The 18,593-nt window shown below is 40.3% G+C and overlaps 1 protein-coding gene across 1 annotated transcript; it reads right to left on the bottom strand.

Annotated features, from left to right (window-relative positions):
* Positions 1-6,149: 6,149 nt before the first annotated feature.
* Positions 6,150-18,146, bottom strand: mmp14b (matrix metallopeptidase 14b (membrane-inserted)). The gene is made up of 10 exons (XM_067528823.1): positions 17,477-18,146; positions 11,084-11,232; positions 10,871-10,993; positions 10,381-10,688; positions 9,736-9,897; positions 9,413-9,573; positions 9,187-9,325; positions 8,914-9,064; positions 7,671-7,786; positions 6,150-7,562 (listed from the first exon to the last, which is right to left on the bottom strand). The coding sequence occupies exons 1-10, from the start codon at positions 17,573-17,575 to the stop codon at positions 7,075-7,077; spliced, it is 1,896 nt and encodes a 631-aa protein (XP_067384924.1). The 5' UTR covers positions 17,576-18,146; the 3' UTR covers positions 6,150-7,074.
* Positions 18,147-18,593: the final 447 nt, after the last annotated feature.

Below are 18,593 nucleotides of genomic sequence, written 5' to 3'. Positions count from 1 at the left end.
TTTTTTTTTCACCAAATACTGAGGGAAACAGCTGGCTCTTTAGATCAATAGGAGGAAGGTAGTCAAACATGAGTTTAGAGCTTTGTTACCAAAAGTGTCAGTTTGTGCAGACAACACTGAAATGTGCAGCTTGTTGTCAGTCATGGTGTCCACAGCATTGGATATCACACCCCTTTATAGGACGTATGGTCAGGTGATGACAATACCACACCATCCCTCTGTTGGGTTTAATGTTGAGGTAAACCGTGGTCAACATGGGAAAAATTAAAAATGACTGTGATTGACAGGTTTTAGAACACACGTACCTTGTTATGTATGGGGATTGCTGCAAATGGCTGCATCTGAAAGATATAATTTATTTTTTTTTATCTGCCAGCGGTCTGATCAGTCACGATGTCCAAATCCTAATAGTAACAGGCCTGAGAGAAATTATTTTTCCCTCTTAAGAGGTAAATATAGGGCGTTGTGCACACCTACATTGGTATTTTTAAAAACATGGCTTTTCTAATGCTTTTTTACTGAAAACAAACATTTTGAAAAACTGTTTAGGGTGAAGATAATTGAAAACTTTTCAGCATTTGACGTGTGGACAGTAAAACTGGGGATTTTACTGCTGCTGTTTGTAATAACACCATTCAAAGTGGACCCCAGCTGAGAGAGAGTGAGACAACACAGTCGCGGTCCAGTGAGCTATTAAAGTGGTTACATTCTAAAACACAAACATGACTACAGCTCTTAGCAAGTATTTTCTGTGACTACAGCTTTTGTTTTTTCACCAATGGTTTTAATATTGCAGCAGAAGAACTACTGTACACATTGCTGTTATGGCTTAATGCTGGTTGTGATAGAAAGGTGTAGGGAAACACAGTGCATGTAGCATATGGGGCAGCATAGCCCACACTGACCTGACCACATTTACATTTACATTTAGTCATTTAGCAGACGCAATTTTATCCAAACCGACTTACAAGTGACGTACAAGGCAAGCGAGAATCTAAGGGAGAAAAACATCAAAGCAAAGTCCTACCAGAAAAGTGTTCACGTTTCACTAGATGCAAGTGCATCTTTTTTTTATTAATATAGATTTAAGTGCATAGGAAGATGCGGAAGTGTTTTCAGCAGTTTTTTGAATATTGACCACCAATAAAAGCGCCTATAATATTGACTGCATGTACACTGTTCATCTGGGGAAGTGAGGAGAGCAAAATTCAAATCCATAAAGGCTTTCACTCTCGTGTGGGTCAGAGGTGTTTTGGAGGTAAAAGGTGGACCTCCTCAATATTAGGCACATCCTAATATAATAAATGTTCATTGTTAACACACTATAAATTCTAATTAGTTAACCTTAGTGAAAGCATGCAAATCAATCGCAGGAAAACAATAAGTCGACATGAAATTGTAATTTGTACCAACAAATGCTTGTTTATAAATACTTAGTTGTTAGTTATAATTAAAACTCATAATTGTAGTTTTTAAAGCAGCTGGTTTGCTTTTTTACTCAAGGTGTATTAGTGTTAATAAGTGTTTACAGTGCAGTGCTTGTGTGAACAGAATTGGTTTTTTTTTAACAAAGGAGCAGCAACACCTGAGCTGTCTATCCTTGGAAAACAGACCTCTCACCCACCCACCCACCTCTTCTAAGAAGAGGTGGGTATAGTTCTATAGTTCTTTTCTAGTGCCACACTCTTAAGAGAAATCTGAAAAATGTAACATTCAAAACTGCTTACTACAGCATTAATTCAGGATGAGCGCAGTCCTCTGAGTTAATTCCAAGACCAGGAAGTCCTGGACCAACTCAGCTCAATGGAATTTTAGCCTTGTTTAAGACTGTTGAACCCAACAAATCTGGAGGGGAACAGCTGGACAGCAATGTGTCCACTTATACAGAGATGATTCAAGAGAATATTTGTACAGTTGTGGGTCTTTTGCAGACAACCTGTGTCTGCTGTAGACCTCAGGCCAATGGTAAAGACCTCAATGACCAGCCAGTCAGCTGAGCAAGGCCACTCTTATGCTGATGAGTGGGCAGTAAAAACAAAATGTTTCTGCTCTGTAAGCAGTCCCCTCACCATGTCCTCTACACCTCCCCTTAGTGTAACCACATATGTCTTTGTTTGGAACTCAGCACAGAGGCCCTCCAAGCTCCACTTTCAAAGAAAGCCTCTGATGTGGCCTTTCTGATCTTTCTCTGTTTCACTGACTTTACTCTAACTCTCCTCTGCCTGAGTTTTTCTTTCTGTATTTATCCTATTTATTCAGTTTCCGTCACGCTTGCTCTCTCTTTCACATGCATATTTCTTAAAATTTGTATTTTATTTTATTTTTTTGTTGTGAAGGGACGCTGGCCTGTGCCATGAAAACACATGTGAGAAGGGCTTTAAGGGTTGATGAAAGACTTGACAGGCAGTCTTACCTATTCTTAAACTTCCTTTGATATATACATACCCACCCCCTCCTCTTTCAGCCCACTCTTCTTGAGTCTCTCCCCTTCTCTTCTCTGTGATGACATGTATGTGTTAATGGAAACCAGATTGTGGCCTTTTGCATTGGAAGAGGCAATAAGAAAAAGAAGAAACATGCATGAGGTTGTATGATACTTCATACACAGACTGACGGAGAGGTGATCAGGGTGAAGATGAAGAATAAGGAGTTTGGCCATCTTGTTCCCGCTCTGAAGAGCTCAGTGACTTTACATTTACTTATATTTAAATATATACATCTAGATGCCATTTCCCTATGGATATGACTGGGTCAGGGAGAGTGTAGCTGAGCTTGTAGAACCTGAATCAGCAAGTATGATTGAGGTGTTTTCCTGCCAGGCTTGGGAAACCATACCATATGAGACATGGGTTTAAACTAAGTTTGAAATGTTGATTGTTCAACTTCCTTGCACCTGTGTTTTTTCACCCACACAATACCCCCCTCCAACAGTTAAAAAGAGCCTGCTCCCACTGCACCACACCCAATCTAAAGTGCACACATTCTGTTAACATACAGAACATAACAAAGCAGGGTGTAAGCGGATTCAGCACTAAAGCAGAGAAAATTGAGATTGGGACAGTTTGGGCACACAAAAATATGTTTAACTAATGAAGGAAAGTTATTTTCCGTGCATAGCTTCGAGTGTAGCTAAATGGAATAATAAAATGCAGACAAAACGGAAAAAGGATTAGCTATTGATCCCTTCCACTGGCAGTGTTTACCCCAAATAAACGGTGCGAGTGAGAGAGAGAGAAAGCATGAGACAGCAAATGCAGCAGCTCAAAAAACTACTGCCATCTTGTGTGTTGTGTTTATTATCTTCTTTAAAGGTCAACACATTTTCTTTTTTGAAACTGTGAATAAAAGAGCGCATAAATGGCTGCATCCATTTACTGTTCATGCTGGCTTTACTGTGAAAAAGTCAATAATACCCACGTTTATTCATTCAGTTGATGGTGGAAAATGTACCCCGCAGTGAGGGTCCTAACACAAAGATAAACTGCATTCTGAGAGTGTAGGAGCTTTGTCCAAACTGGAAACTGTAAACAGGGACATCTTGATTTGCTGCATCCACTGTGAACTTTTTCATAAAGTTTCTCATAAAATGTTCAACTTTAAACGCTAACTTTAAATTGTGAGCCATTAAAGGACATGACAATTTGTAAGTCGAAAATACGCCCCGGTAGTGGTGCTGGTCCCTAAATGGTCACTAAACAAATCATTCTGGATACACTTTGGCCACAAACAAAGGCAATGACATCACCTCCACTCTTTGGTAGAGGAAGGAGCGAGCTCACGTCCTTTACATCCTATACCTATGTGTTTTTGGTTAGCAGTAAGGAAACACAAAAGATGGCAAACCCCCTGTTCCTGTTTGTTAAACTAGTGCTGGGTGCAGGATGTGGCAACACGTTAACCGATGCAAATGAAAACCATGTGTAACCTATGTAACCACTCACCAGTTCTCTTTCGAAATGCCCCTTTCCACCATCCCACATCCTTGTTGCCAGGCAGAGTGCAACACCAGCCATTCTCTGTTCATCATTCATTCTCATTTAATTAGAAAGTTGCTCAGTGTTCTCTCTGAGGTTGGTCCTGAACTTACAGTATGGTGTTCAGGCTGCTATTATGAGACACAATGGCTTAAAGCAGGATTTCCCCTGTTGGGAAGTTTCCATTCATCCACTTGCTGTCTATGCCAACTGAAACAGACACAGGAAGTGTCCAGTGCACAAAAAGACAGAAACATAAAAGGAGCTTGGTAATGGTATTTGTTGAGTAGACTTAAACCTACAGAGATGACCTATTAAAAATTGTTGATGTAATTTGACACTTGGCATGGAGCTAAGATTGGAGAAAATCCTATTTGTAGGAAAAGGACTGGAATTGGGGCTAGAAATGACCTTTTCACTTGTCTGTGTGAAATGTGAGAGCGAGAGGAGTGGAGAAGGTTGGACGAGTCCAAGACATTGTGGTGTAGGCTTTTGTTGGAGTTGGTGAAAAAAAGAAGTGAGTCATTTTGCAGACAGTGAAGAAAAGATCTCCACTTACACAGAGGGAAGAGAAAAGAGAGGACTGTGGGGATGAATTATGCTGAGACGATTCATTTTTCACTCTGCAGAATCAGCTGGGGAAGACAGAAAACATCAAGTAGTGACCCGCAGCTAACTCTCTGATTTGTGTGCAGGTCACAGAGACGAGCAGGGCAAGAAAAACACGACAAACAACCACACATACTGAAACCTGCTGTGGACAAAAAACAAACAAATAAATAAATAAAATAGCACACAAGCTTTGCATTACATATCCTTTACTGTTACCTTGATATTGTCAGGAAAGCCAATTAAACAGATCCTTACCTACTCCCATCCCCCTTATTGCTGTGTCCTGCTGTGAGTCTGGCCCACATGATGCAGTTGGAATTCCAGATGTTGTTCATGGAATTCTGCTTCATCTCTGGCTTCCAAATGTGACTTAACCCTGCTCACTCCTCCTTCGTCTCCTCCTCCCCCCTTGACTCCCACCCAAAAATCCTCGTGACTTCGCTCCCTAGCCCCAGCTCTTCAAAACACTGCAGCAAAGTGGAGACAAATGGGCGCCCTAAATCTTTTCGACACAATAGGAAAATACCTCATCATTTTAATTACATAAAGCCCTGTTGCTGTAATCATAACATATCAGACCAGCACTGTACCCCCCCTCCCACATGCTTTTTCTTGCAGTCGGTCATAATGAGCCTAATGTCTGTATGGCAGTTTGTTCAGTAGTGGGATCATTAGGAACGGGGAGACGCCTAAGTTGACTGTTTGAGCTTTTATTGGTTCTTGCTGGATGTGAGTACACAGAACATAATTCACAAATAAAGGCATTTATAGCTTTGCAAAATATGCATGAAAGCATATTTGTGTTGCTATAGTTGTGAGGACCTGTGCTGACCACTTTGACCTTATAATGCAATCTTGAGTAATCTACTGTTTATGCAATTGCTAGACCCAAGATCTTCAGCCCTCGAGGAAAAGATGTCCTCTCTCTGCATGATTTTCCACTTAAAGTATCGCAGCCCAAGAATAAATGATCTCTTCTTAACTGTATAACTGAAATATGTTTTCCTGCTGTGCAACAACAGCTTTACACAACCATCTTTATCCCTGTTTCTACTTAAGCTTTGGATCTGGTCCGTCTTTTCCAACCCAGTTTCTGGCCTGCCAGATTCCGAGCCCGAGTAATGCATTGTGGTGTGGTCGGGGAGCAAGAAACCTGGAGGTCCGGGAAGACTTGGAAAGGCCAGATGGAAGAGTGATGTGATCAATATGAATGTTAAAGGATAAGGCCCCAGGTAAGAGTTGGATTACATGAAAACACTTAGCCTTAAGTTGAAATATTACTACAGTAAGGGAAGTGCATGGCACCAGCAACCAACAGAACGTGAACTAAGTGAAAATCAAAGCACAGAAAGCCTTTTGAAATTACTTTATTTGGTAAGAAAGCCTTAAAAGTATAAGCGAGGAAGGGCACACACACAATCTCATTTAGAAAACTAGATCATTATTATTATGGTGGTCACCACTAGTATCATTATCATTGTTGTTAAACTACTACTTAACCCCTGACTTGTAATGAAGCACCATGATTAGAAAACTGTAAACAAGTAGAATGACAAAAAGGAGTCACTTTCAGATCTTCAATTTATTTTCATTTGAAATGTATTCAAGGTAAAAAAAAAACAATCAAGTTTCAAGAATACATAACCCCCTTCCCCATTCACTGTCCCCACATAAAGTATAAAATTATGGCCACTTTCAAAACTTTATGTCACTGTCCAGCAGGACTTTTTAATGACAATGTACAAAAACACATTCTTTACACGGAGGACAACAACAATAATAGTCATAATAATAATGACATCATTTCTAATAGTAATGACCATATTAAACACATTGATATAAAAAGGAAAAGACAGTTGTATTCATTGCTTAATGCTGATATTTGTGTATGTATCATGCTTAATAAGGACATAAGCTAATGTTTTGACTCCCTTAGTTACAGTCCATATTGGCTCTGACATTGCTGGAAGATTACGTAAAACAACGACCATGCCACTGCGGTTTCCAAATGTATGTGTTTGTGTGACTGAGTGCAAGATTACGAGGGGGGGGGGGGGTGGAGGATGGTGATCAGATGCACTGCTTGCTTATGCGAAGGAACATGCTGGGATGTGCGTCATGAAAATGGAGTTTTAAACTGGAAATTCACAAGGACAAACACAAACAAAAAATAAAAGTAAGACTTTGAAAAAGGGTAAACCAAACAGCAATAAGCTTGAGTCAGTAACTATGAGGAGAGACAGAGACATAGAGGGGAAGAAGGGAGAAAAAAAAAGAAATAATTGTTTTAAAAGGGTGGAGTGGTTGGGAGATAGAGTGAAAGGAATCTGGCAAGTGCTAGATATTTAAAAATGCAAGCTGGGCACTTTTCCTTCTGCTCTTTCTCCTGTTACTACTGTTACTCCTATTGTGTTCAACATTTCCTTGCACATTTTTTCTCTTTCTCCCCATGTCTTTGTCTCTCCTCGTCTCTCCCTACGTCCAACATCTACACCTTGTCCAGTAAAGATCGTTGGCAGTAGAGGAGTCGGCGTGGGGTACCGTACAGACGGAAAAACACCAAGGCTGCCAGCGTCGCGATTACACACACTAAGAGGAACAGAGGCACCACCACTGCAGCTGCTCCAGCTCCACCACTCACTCCTTCCTTCTCATCCACTACAATAATAACCTCCTTCTCTTCCTCCTTCTCTCTCTCCCTCTCTCTCTCCCTGTCCCTCTCTCTCTCCCTCTCTCTCTCCCTCTCCCTCTCTCTCTCTCTCTCCCTGTCTCTATCTTTAGTCTTGTCGTTATCCTCCCGCTCCTTTTCCTTCTCTCTCTCCTTGTCCTTGTCATGTCCGCCTCCGCCTGCCTTGGAGTCTTCATTGGGGCAGCCCATCCAGTCACGAAGGGCTGATTTGGGGTATCCTGGCTCTACACGCATTATCTGGTTGTTGAACTTCCAGTACTTGTTGGCTTTGTAGAAGTAGGTGTATGCTGATGAATGGAAGAGAGAAATGTCAGACAAATCGATACTGACAGAACAGCAAGGTTACTGGTTTTCACTAAGATGTGAGAAAACCATGTTAGACACAACACGCCTACCTTGATCTTTGCTCATGAAGGCTGCCTTGACGTTGTCAGGCACTCCCTGCCACACACTAATAGATTTTGGATAGCCACTGTCAACAGATTGTGAATCTTCGTTGAAACGGTAATACCTAAACAAAAAACAAGAGTAGAAAGGTAAAGAGAGGAGCAGCTACAGTGAGGTAGTGGTCATGTTGAAAGTTCAGAAAGAATTGCACATTGACTATGAAAACTTGAGGCTTGACTTGGACATAAAGGACTTGAGAGATGTTGTGACATTCGTGAGACTTGACTGGGGTTCATTCTAAAATTTACTTAGATGACTTAGATTTGTTTTAAATGAACTGAGACTTCACTCAGACTTGAGGTTTGTCCTGATGTGGTTAAGACTTTACTTGGTATTTTACTTAAAGACTTCACTTAAAGCTTGTTTCGAAAGAGTTGAGATACTAGTCTCGATTAACTCGAAACTTAGGTTAGACTTTCCCTAAAGGACTAAATAACTTGATTTGGATTCAGCTCAAAAGACTTTAAACTTAACATGGACTCAATCTACAGGACTTCACACTTAACCTGAGACCAATTTAGATAAGACACTTAAACGTGTTCATAAATCTTGAGTCAATCTAGAGACAAAACTGATACTTGACTTGTACTTAAGTTGAAGCTGACTTGAAAAAGGATTTGGACTTTGGACTAAAACACTTGTTCTGACTACTCTGACTACTTGAGACTTGACCTCTGAAGCATAAAACCACGGAGAGTCTTTATTTTGCTGAGCTAAAATATTTGCCTGACCACAAAACCAGTGTTGTTGCTGCAGAAATATGGCAGATATGGAGTCAACTGGTCTGAAAAGACCAGGGATTTATGTCTGGTATTAGGGTGTGGACAATCTCTGTTGGTTTTTTTAAAATAAAGGAATACACTTACACTCCTGAAATGTCATTTGTTTATATAGGTGGCTGTTTGCACTATGATAATCTCTGTCTGCCACAAATTACCTACCTTTTACCGTGACTATGGCATAAATATGGGGAGGCTGTAAAGCTGCCTCGAGGTTTGTTTAAATGACAGGCAGGTTAGTAATTCAGGGTAAGCGATTGAGTTTACATGTTTTAACCTTAAATGGTCAATATTCAAACATATCTTTTGGTGTGGGTGACACAAATGGATTTTTCTTGGAATCACTACTATATAAATTATGGTCACACACACACACACACACAAACACACACACAATAAAGACATGACTAACTTGTTTGCTCTAAAGAAGAATGTCTGTCCAGTCGGTGTGTAATAGAGAGCAGCATCTATTCGGTCTCTGGGAAGCCCATTACCCATTTCTTTCAGACTCTTAGGGTAACCAGTATCTAGAATAGATTCAGTGAAGACCCAGTACCTGTCCCCTGGGAGACAGAAATGCAAAAAATAGTAGAAAACAACAACAAGAGACAGGATCAAGACGTTCCATTTTTAAATGGTTTAAAATCATGTAAAGAAAATGTTTCAAAGTACTATGCACAAGCACCTTTAAAGAAAACAAATTTCCCATCTTCCCTTTCAAAAGCAGAATTGATATGAGTGGGTAAACCCCTCCAGAAGTGACCAATAGGCATAGGGTATCCATCTAGCACATGGTTGTTACGCACTCGCCAGAACCACTTATCCTGAAAGAGGATGAGAAAACAATTCTTAAAATATGCCACAAGACATTCTGTCAAAACTCCAACTACTGTATGTTAAGTTGGATTTACCTTGAACACAAACATTTCTCCTCTGAGAATGGCAATGGAGTCAAAGTGTCCATCGCAGATGTCGGGGCCGAAGGTAGGCTTGTCTGGAGAATATGTGGGATCAGGGTTGTGGTAAGGTGTACGAGGTGTTACCGGCGGGGGCTGAGGACCTGATCCAGACCCTTTGTGAACAAGAACATATGAAAATTATTTTTACAGAGCTTTAGCTTTAGCATTATGTATGTTATTTAAACATAGCAAGGGCTGGAAGCCAAAGAGGTACAAAGACGCAACATTTAACAGGGATAGATTTTAAGTGGTGTGTGACTGATGCTCCAACCCACCATAAAGTTGCTGTATGCCTCTGATGTCGTCGTCCGGAAGCTGAAAGTTTTCAGTGTCCATCCACTGGTAGAAGGGAGCCATGATGGCTGATGGGTCACTGGAGTGCTCCAGACCAAGAGCATGGCCCAGTTCGTGCACCGCAACCAGGAACAAATCATTACCTAAAAAATTAAAAAACAAAATTGAGCAGAATTTATATAAAAAAGTGAGACTAAAGTGAGCTTAAATATCATATGGTGATGAGTAATATAGGAAGAGGAATAATGTTCCTGTTTCTCCTGTGACTCAAAAGCATTCAAATCAGGAGATCAGAAATAAAATCAGCTTTACATCATGTGAAGTTGTGTGTTTCTTTTAAACAGCTGACACTGCAAAGTTGTGTGTCTGCTGCAATCCAAAAATAAACATTTCAGTTCCCCATCTCTGTTGTGTTAACAACTGCTGGGGTATTTAGTCCCTCATATGAACTGACAACAAGACTGGACATGTTGCTGCCTGTGTTTTGCTCACAGCAGAAAAATAAAGAGCCCTGAGTCCTAAAAATGCAATGGAACTCCGAGTATTTAAGCTTTTCTCATCAGGGAACCTATAAAGGAAATAAACTTTAGCAAAAGTAAAACATCTATTTTGACAGAAAACCTCACCATAAAGATCCTGGTTTCCAGTTGTCCATGGTTCAGCTGCATCAAAGTGCGTGTCTCCACCGATGCCATTACCAGGGAAATACGCGTGTGCCAGAAAGCCCCCCTCCCCATCAAAAGGGGTGCTGTCATCATGGAAACCCTCAGCAAAGAAGAGCATGATGTCGGCAAACTCCTCCACCTTGTCCCGTATGTAACTGTAGGGGATTTCCCGGAACCGAAGTGGGCTGACGTGCTCCCAAACCTTGAAGGCCTTCCTGATGGCCTCATAAGTCTCGTACTCACCAACCTTTGGGGTATAGTTCTGTATACTGAGGAGTGTGTAATTGTGTGTGTGCGAGGGGAGAAGGTGGAAAAGGTAAGACGAGTGAATTCTCAGCAGGTACATGAACATCAGTTCTTAGATAAATCAAGGAAAAAAGACAATTTGTAGGTAATGTTTCATCATGGTTCTTTAGTTGCTTCACATTCACTTGCAGCTCTGCAAACTCACGAGAAAGTGATGTCTTTCTTGTTCCACTTCAGGCCCTGGATGGCGTATCGCTTCCTCCTCAGGTTGCTCTTTAGCTCTGCACCAAACTTGTCTGGCACGCCACAGCGCGGCCGCTTCATGGCCCTGCCAGACACAAGACATGCTCAGCTCAGAATAAGCAGGAGATAGTATATTTAATAAATTGACTAGATCTAGAACAAAGCTGTATCTTACTCTACTGTCTTTTCGTCAAAGGTGCCGGTGACTGTGAGGCCATAAAACTTCTGCATGGCGGCAATGGCTGAAGCGACGGAGTTAGGTGAGCGTAGGGCATGAGTCCTCAAGTCTCCTGGGGGCAGGTAGCCATACTGCTGGAGCCATGACTGCAGAGCAAAACAAAACAAAAAAAAAAAAAAAACACACATAAAAGGGAAATATTTCAAAATGAAACCAAGGAAACTCCAGTCTTAGCAAATAGGGGGAAAAAAGTTTAAATTGGAAACAGCACAAATTATAAGCCACCTGTTTTGTGTTTTTGACCCAGGCTAAGGGAACTGTTTGTTTTTATGTTGATTATCAGTTACATAGACTGCAAAGTCAAGATGTTTTTTGTGAAAAACACATTCCTTACAGACGGCACAAATAAGCTCTTAAATAATGTCTTTGCATGTTTTGGTATCTCGTAGCCAGCAGAAGCAAGCACCTGGCATGTTTCCATTCAGTGACTAACCACGAGAGCTATTCAACCATCAACATTCGACTTTCCAGTGGGGATCACAATTGACTGAAACTAAGGTCAACATTAAACAAGCACTGCCAAATTCTGGCTCTAAGGCATAAAACAAAGTCAGGTTTCACCAAAAACCCTGTGAAACTGAAACAGTTAAAGATTAACTTCAGAAGGTTACTTTGTGTTTCAGTTAGAACTAAAGACAGTGAGTTTCTACATGATGAACACATTTCTTTAAACCATATTATAATTGCCACAGAGTTCTGCAATGATCTAGATCCTTCAGTCTCAGTTAAGATTGACCTTAGTTTCCCCTGGTAACCCATTTCACTACAGTACTGGTTTGACATCTGGAGCGCGGCCAGTGGCCTTGTTCCACACCTCTCACACACAGCTTTATATGAACTCTTTCCTCTCAAACTAGCACTGAAAAATAACACTGAGGCTATTGTAAGCGGTATGAAAACCAAGATCATGATGATACTCTGTCGTACACAGTCAGCATTTAGGATACGTTTTATTGTTTGGACATTGTATGGGCTTGACTGATAAAGGCTGTCTTTCAAAACTAACTGACTTTTTTGATGGGATTTGTTTCCCTTGTACATTAGGACTTGATGTGATCTTTTATTATAAATATTTGTTGTGCGGGATAGCTTGGATTAAAGCCATACAGCAGTCAGACTGGGTGTACGTGCAGAGAAGGGAAGTGTGAAAGAGAGGACAGAAAGATAGGGAGTGTCCCAGGGTGAGGCACAGGCCTTGGGCAACCTCAGCCAATGTCTCCAGTAGAGCAGCAGCGTCAGTCAGTAATTTTACTGGGAATTGCTTCCTAGTTGAATCCAAACCTCAAAGTCAATCTCCTTCCCCCCACGTCCATGTCTCTGTCTTTGCCCTGTCACTCCACCCCTTCTCAGGTCTTCTCCTTGATCCCTCTCTAATGGTAAACCCAGAGATTTGAGGGTAAATACTTATGAACTGCCACACCCAGAACCACTCGATTATTGCTGTTTAGCCAATCTGCAGCTAATATTTAGTAAGTGCAGTGAGGGCAAACCACGATTAACTGCCTTGTTGCAGCATTTTTCCACTGAAGATGTAGTGCTGACATAAATTCTCTGAATATGCGCTCAGGTCTGGAGGTTTGTATTTACATGACTGTGCTTGTAGGAAAAGCCCTATGCATATCCAGCATTGTGCTCCAGTGTGGGTAAGACAGAATTGCTGTTTTGGAGGCCCACAAAGGTCTAATCTCTCCCTGTTTGTCTGTCTTATGGAGACATGGAGGTCTCTGTGTTTAGACTTCACTCCTGAATGAGGCCTTTCTGGTTCTGACTCACTCATGGACTCTCCAGTGGACACATAAAGACTCACTGTTTGCTACTGTTAGAGCACATCCACATAAGATGGAAAGAGAGAAGCACAAGGAGAGAAAGATGGAGGTTTGTTGGATGTGGATGTTGTAATTAAGAGTCGTAATGAGACTCCTGCAGTTAGTGGGTCTTATAATAATTATAAATGTAGGCAGTCTTCACCTGAAGTAAAACATTAACTTTATCATCCCAGGATTAGCTATTCCCCACTGGGAATACAAGAAAAATGTTTAATTCCTGATTTGAATGTGCTTAACCTTAATTCTCTTTCAATCATATACTGTTTCTACAAAACCCTGCTTTGACCCAGAGCTCAGTGAAAAGGTGGCTGTTGAATGACACTGAATGCTTGTTAAGGTTTCCACAACTGTTTCGTGATTCCCTCAGGTTACTCAGCGAAGTCTTTTTCACCATCACACTCCTTTATTTGCGACCACATTAGAGGCTAAGAAACTAAAGCAGTAACAGGAAGAGGAAATTGGGAGATTACAGGCCAAGCTACTACAGGCCTTTGATTTAAAGTAGTTGACTAATACATGAGTACACTAGTAATACAATAATTACTTACTGGCTATTTTATGAAGAATCCAGTACTGTAATTACCTAATATGTTTACCTAATCAAAAATATATCACTTTAAAAAAAAATGTTGCTTTAAGCTCAAAATTTCAATTTATTTGTTGGTCTGAGCTAAGTATTTTAACTCTTTATTTATTGGTCAATGTATTGTCCCATCATCCCAACTAAACCTTTCTGCTTTCATTCTAAGATTAACTAGTTTTATGATGAATTTTTAAAATTTAAATCATAATTTAAATCTCTGTAAATCAGCTGAGCAACTGCACAAGTAACCCAGGCAACTCTTTAACCACGGGTGTATCCTGAGATTGGAAATGACTAATATATGATGATTTAATCTCCTGCTTTAATGTGCTTGATCTCTTAATTGATTTTGAACAATGCACAGGCATAACGTGGAGAAGCATAGCATAATGGGAACTTTGTGAAGCCAAATGCAGGATTTCTAGGTCACGGGGCACTTTTCACTTATACGAGTTCATTGCTTAATGGAAGATCTGCAAGAATCAAACAATGGTTGCTATGGATGACAGTAGGCAGAGCGCTCATTTTGCATATGATGAGAGAGAGAAGAAGGGATTACATTTCAGAAAAGAGAGTCAGTTGTTCCATTTGGTGAGCGCCAATGGAAAGAAACTCTGGTCAACAACGATGGGAGTCCAACTGAGGCATGCTGGGTATACAGCACACAGAGCTCCTCATTACACATCCACACACTCTGTCCAAAGAGCTGTAATCTTATGTCAGATGTCACAAACATTTGAAATTATTGCTCCCATCTCACCGACACCAGCTTGTTATTGGCTGTTAGTGTGTGATTATGTGTGGGATCAAGTGTGTGAGGGAGTTTATGTTTACATATAAATTCAGTTTGCAGCTTATAACCAAACTTTTAAAATTCTTTCTTGCAGAATGAAAATTTGTCACAGGCCAATTCTCTTCCTCTAGGAAGACATTTGTGACCTCTGCATCTCCTCTGATCAGTAGAGGGTATGTGTGTAATTCCCCAGCTGCTTTCTATTAAAACAACCCCTCTTCAGCCAACAACAATAAAAACTGGTGACAAAGGCCCATCTCTGCCAAAGCCATTTAAGCATTAAGTCAATCTGCGGCAAAAGAGGTAATAGCCTTACATATTACATTATTTCCTTCGACGCCTCCTATCTTTTTACAAGAAAGCTGCCCTGTGACCCCCTATTGATGATCATAAAGATGTGTCTTTGTCTAAAATCTATGAAGTCCTCTGTCCTTTTTCTTTCTTCCTTCCTTTCTTCCTTCCACTAAATGACATGAGACAGTCATTCAGGATGTGTACATGACAATTATAATTTACATCCTGTCCTATTCAGCTGGACAACTGGTTCATTTTCTGACTGTCCTCTTCCCAGCGTGCATCACTCCCATGACCACAATGCTTTCCTTTCTAGTCACCAACAGTGTCCTCAGTGTCCTCCCAGCCTCACTTCACCATTTCATGTCCACTTATTTTACTTTGTAGTGAATGACCTCAGCTTGTAGACATTTGTGTGTGCATGAGAAATCATCAGTGCCTAAATGTGAGAATGTGAAAGTGTGTGTGGTAGAGACAGGTGGCTGTTGACTCATCATGCGTTTCAGCCATGAAGCAGAAATCAACTGCCCACTCTCTGACTAGAGGAAATGACGTTCCTACCCCCACAAACCCACCGACCAACATGCAACCACTCACTTCCACTGATGGCATTTGACTTAGTGATAATTAAAACACAAACATCCTACTCAGTGGAAGAACTGTTGACCAATATGGGAACTTGTGGTTTTGTGGAGACACATATGATCTCAAACATCCCCTATTTGAAAAAATCAACATAAAGACAGAGGAAACAATAATCTTGACAGTGAATCATAAATAAATACAAACTTACTGAACTCCACTTATCACAGAACTTTAGATCAAGTCTGCCTAGTTCTTTTGTGCTAACTTCCACAGAAGCTTTTCAGTCTAATAAAAAACAATCCGTACCTTAAAACATAAAATCCTCTCTGTTGACCAGTTGACCAGTCTGTTGACCAGTGGGAAATTTCTTGTACAGACATTAGACTAGTTCAACATGCTTTGTTTTAGGTTACTTGTATGTGTTCATACATTGCATTAAATTGCACAGGTGGTTATAATGTTATGCCTGATTGGTTTATGTTACTCCATGTAATGGCTTCCCCTGCTGCCATACAGTCCAGTTAATAGTCAGGAAACTTCCTGCATTGCATATTTTTCTTTCTTTAATGTACATTTGGTAATTTAGTTTACATTTAACACATTTTATAAAACATTTCATTTTTGTATGCTGCTGGTTGTTCAGCGAAGCAAAAGGATGCATCCCAGAAATCAGAATATTTAAATAGAGAAAGTTGTCAGTTAGACCACACCAAGAACCTGCTACCTTAACAGGGGTGTAATGTGTGTTTTAGGATTTGGGTTTACTTGGTTATGTTATGTTAGTTATTTAATATAGTTGTTTTGGATAATGTCTAATTATTTGCATTCAGTAGATTTATTGTTATTTAGTTCTTTATAAGTTAGTATTATAAAGGCAATACACTTAACACTGTGTTTTGTGCCAATTTATGGTTAATACATCAATTGGTTGATTAAGTAAATTCATTAGCTACACATATATTTGTACTTCCAATACCATGTTTCAGTTAATAGATATGGCTCTAACATCTCATTTTAACTTAAACATTAAAAGACTTTAAAATTCATTTCTGAGGGTAATGTTTCATTGCAAAAATAGACAATACTTTACCCTGTACCAGAAAATACTAACCACATACTGTATATAATAGTTGGTGTAATAACTTATGCAGATTCCAATCCTGTGTTTTCTTCTGTGGCCTTTTCTGTTTAGGTTTACAGTCTAATGTAGGTCAGCTGAGTTCAGTGTTTTTCTATCCGCGCAGCTGGAAAAATAACTTAGATTACTTGGTCACAAAAAAATGTCTCCTAATCACATGGCCTAACATTTAGGCTTTGCATGCATGTATACACACACAGGCATACACAAAAACATTTACTGATCCTGAAGGAAACAAGGTTGCCAAACAAAAGTCACTTCCTGTAACATTAATAAAGCATTTCCAAAATATGACAATGCAATTGGAGGACCACAAATACATCTATAAATAAATAGTGTAGTACAAACAAGAACTGTGCAGAACAGCCATGACAGAGCAGATCATAGCAGAATAATCCTGGCCAAATCTTCCCTTATCTGTAACACCACTCAGTCCTGGTTGGTTATTAAAAGTCTTTGATATACAGAACTAGAGGTCAAACTGTGGGGAGTATTTTTTCTTCAGCTGGCCACGCCTGAGATCCTGCAGAACCTCTAAGATCATAAAACCCATTTCCCCCCAGTCCACTGAGCTTTAACTCGGGACAGATGTCAACCATTACATCTCAATGTCTCTCTGAATACTGCAGCTCACGCTCATGCATTTCTCCTCGTTTGCTCTTTCTCTACTGCTTTTGCCCTCTCAGCACTTCTGAGCACTATCATCATCATCATTACGGGTTGCTTCCTCTCACCGTGGGTCAGAGCCCTTCCTGTATCCACGCGCCACCTACAGGCAATTGTTGAAATGTGTCTCCATAAGCATACACAGATTGAAGTAAATCTTTATGAAAGTCACTTAGAGCGGGCATAGATTCTTTTAAGTCAAATGACAAAATCAGTGTTTATTATATTAGTGTTTAAGATAATCAAGTCTTACACGTGGATTAAATCATTTTTGCAATTCTTCTACAATTTAAATTGGTTTTGAAGTTTTTTAATTTTATTTATCTGTATTTGTTATTAAAGTCCGAATGTAATTGTATGTATTGTATTTTTTACTTCTGCGTGTATTTATTTGGCTTAAATTCAGAATTCTGTTTTAATGTTTCACTTTTATTAAATTCCTCACCTCTGGGTTGATGTTTCGCTCCGTTGCCCCGTGTGCGCTCAGCTCCCACAGCACCGCCAACATCAACAGTTGGATTAGCGATTTTAGCTCTTGTGCCATCACTCGACTCTCCAAAAAACAAAAAACAAAACTCAAAACAGATTTCGCTGTAGCACTTGCGCAATCTAACCCCCTTTGTTAGTTGTCAAAACATTATATGTAAAAAAAATAAAACGTATCCAAAAAGTGAATGTCCGGGAACAAGCGAGATCGACTTGGCGCAACGCACAAGAAGTTTTCAGGAGATATGCAGCAGGGCGTCTCTGCAGCCTATTATTTGACTTACTCAAAACACGGGAGGTATTTGTCCTTGTCTGTGCATTCTCGTTTCTTCAGCTGTTTTTTTTAATTTTTTTTTTTTTTTTTTTTTTTACCAAATCACCGGACGTTACTTCTGGCAGAAGTCTGAAAAGCGGCTCTGGAGCTGCAGGCTGTGCCTGTTTTCTCTCCAATTCCGGCTTGCGCCCCACTCCGATGTTGCGGCCGACTTTTCATAAACAGTCATAACACCTCGCTGTCCTTTGTTACTTATCCTCCCCTCGGCCTATTTGGATCCCCTCTCTTTATCCCCTTTCTACTCGCTGTGGACGTGGTAGTTTGATAGTCTACGGGGACCTTCAGATGGAAAGAAGAGTTTTGTAAACCTCCCCCCTCCTAAATCAGCCCGCCCTCTTACAAGAAGGCCTGGAGTTAACTTGGGGATCTTGGCTTTAGACTTAGCACGGTTTGCCCTTACCCTTACTCGCTGAGTAAACGTCTTAATGTGCCTTAAAATGCATGCATGGGTTACCATACCTGAACAGATTATCATGGGAATAAAATAAAGCAATTTCTGTGACCTCAACATTTTATTTTAAAGTTTATTTTCATGCCCAAGGCAATAAGTGTCGCTAGTGTAATGGGGTTTAGGTTTTAAACCTGATAAACATATATTCTGCTAGGTGCCCATTGTCCTTTACACACATGCATTTCTCTTTCACTGACTTAACCACACATGCCCAAGAAAGTACAGTGTACTTCAGCATCAGTATGTTAAAGGGGGGATTGCGCCCTCTAATGCACACATTGCCAATACATT

Source organism: Channa argus, chromosome 14 (genome assembly GCF_033026475.1).
Source record: "Channa argus isolate prfri chromosome 14, Channa argus male v1.0, whole genome shotgun sequence".
Lineage (NCBI taxonomy): Eukaryota > Metazoa > Chordata > Actinopteri > Anabantiformes > Channidae > Channa > Channa argus.
The sequence above is the reverse complement of the archived record's forward strand: the minus strand, read 5'-3'. Positions and strand labels throughout refer to the sequence as shown.

What these genes read in the sequence shown, in the direction of transcription:
- mmp14b (XM_067528823.1), bottom strand. Translation starts at nt 17,575, where the DNA reads ATGGCACAAGAGCTAAAATCGCTAATCCAACTGTTGATGTTGGCGGTG. An exon ending in TTTGACGAAAAGACAGTAGA is followed by an intron (nt 10,994 to 11,083) that starts GTAAGATACAGC and finishes TGTGTCTGGCAG; the next exon opens with GGCCATGAAGCGGCCGCGCT. An exon ending in GAGAAATGTTTGTGTTCAAG is followed by an intron (nt 9,326 to 9,412) that starts GTAAATCCAACT and finishes ATCCTCTTTCAG; the next exon opens with GATAAGTGGTTCTGGCGAGT.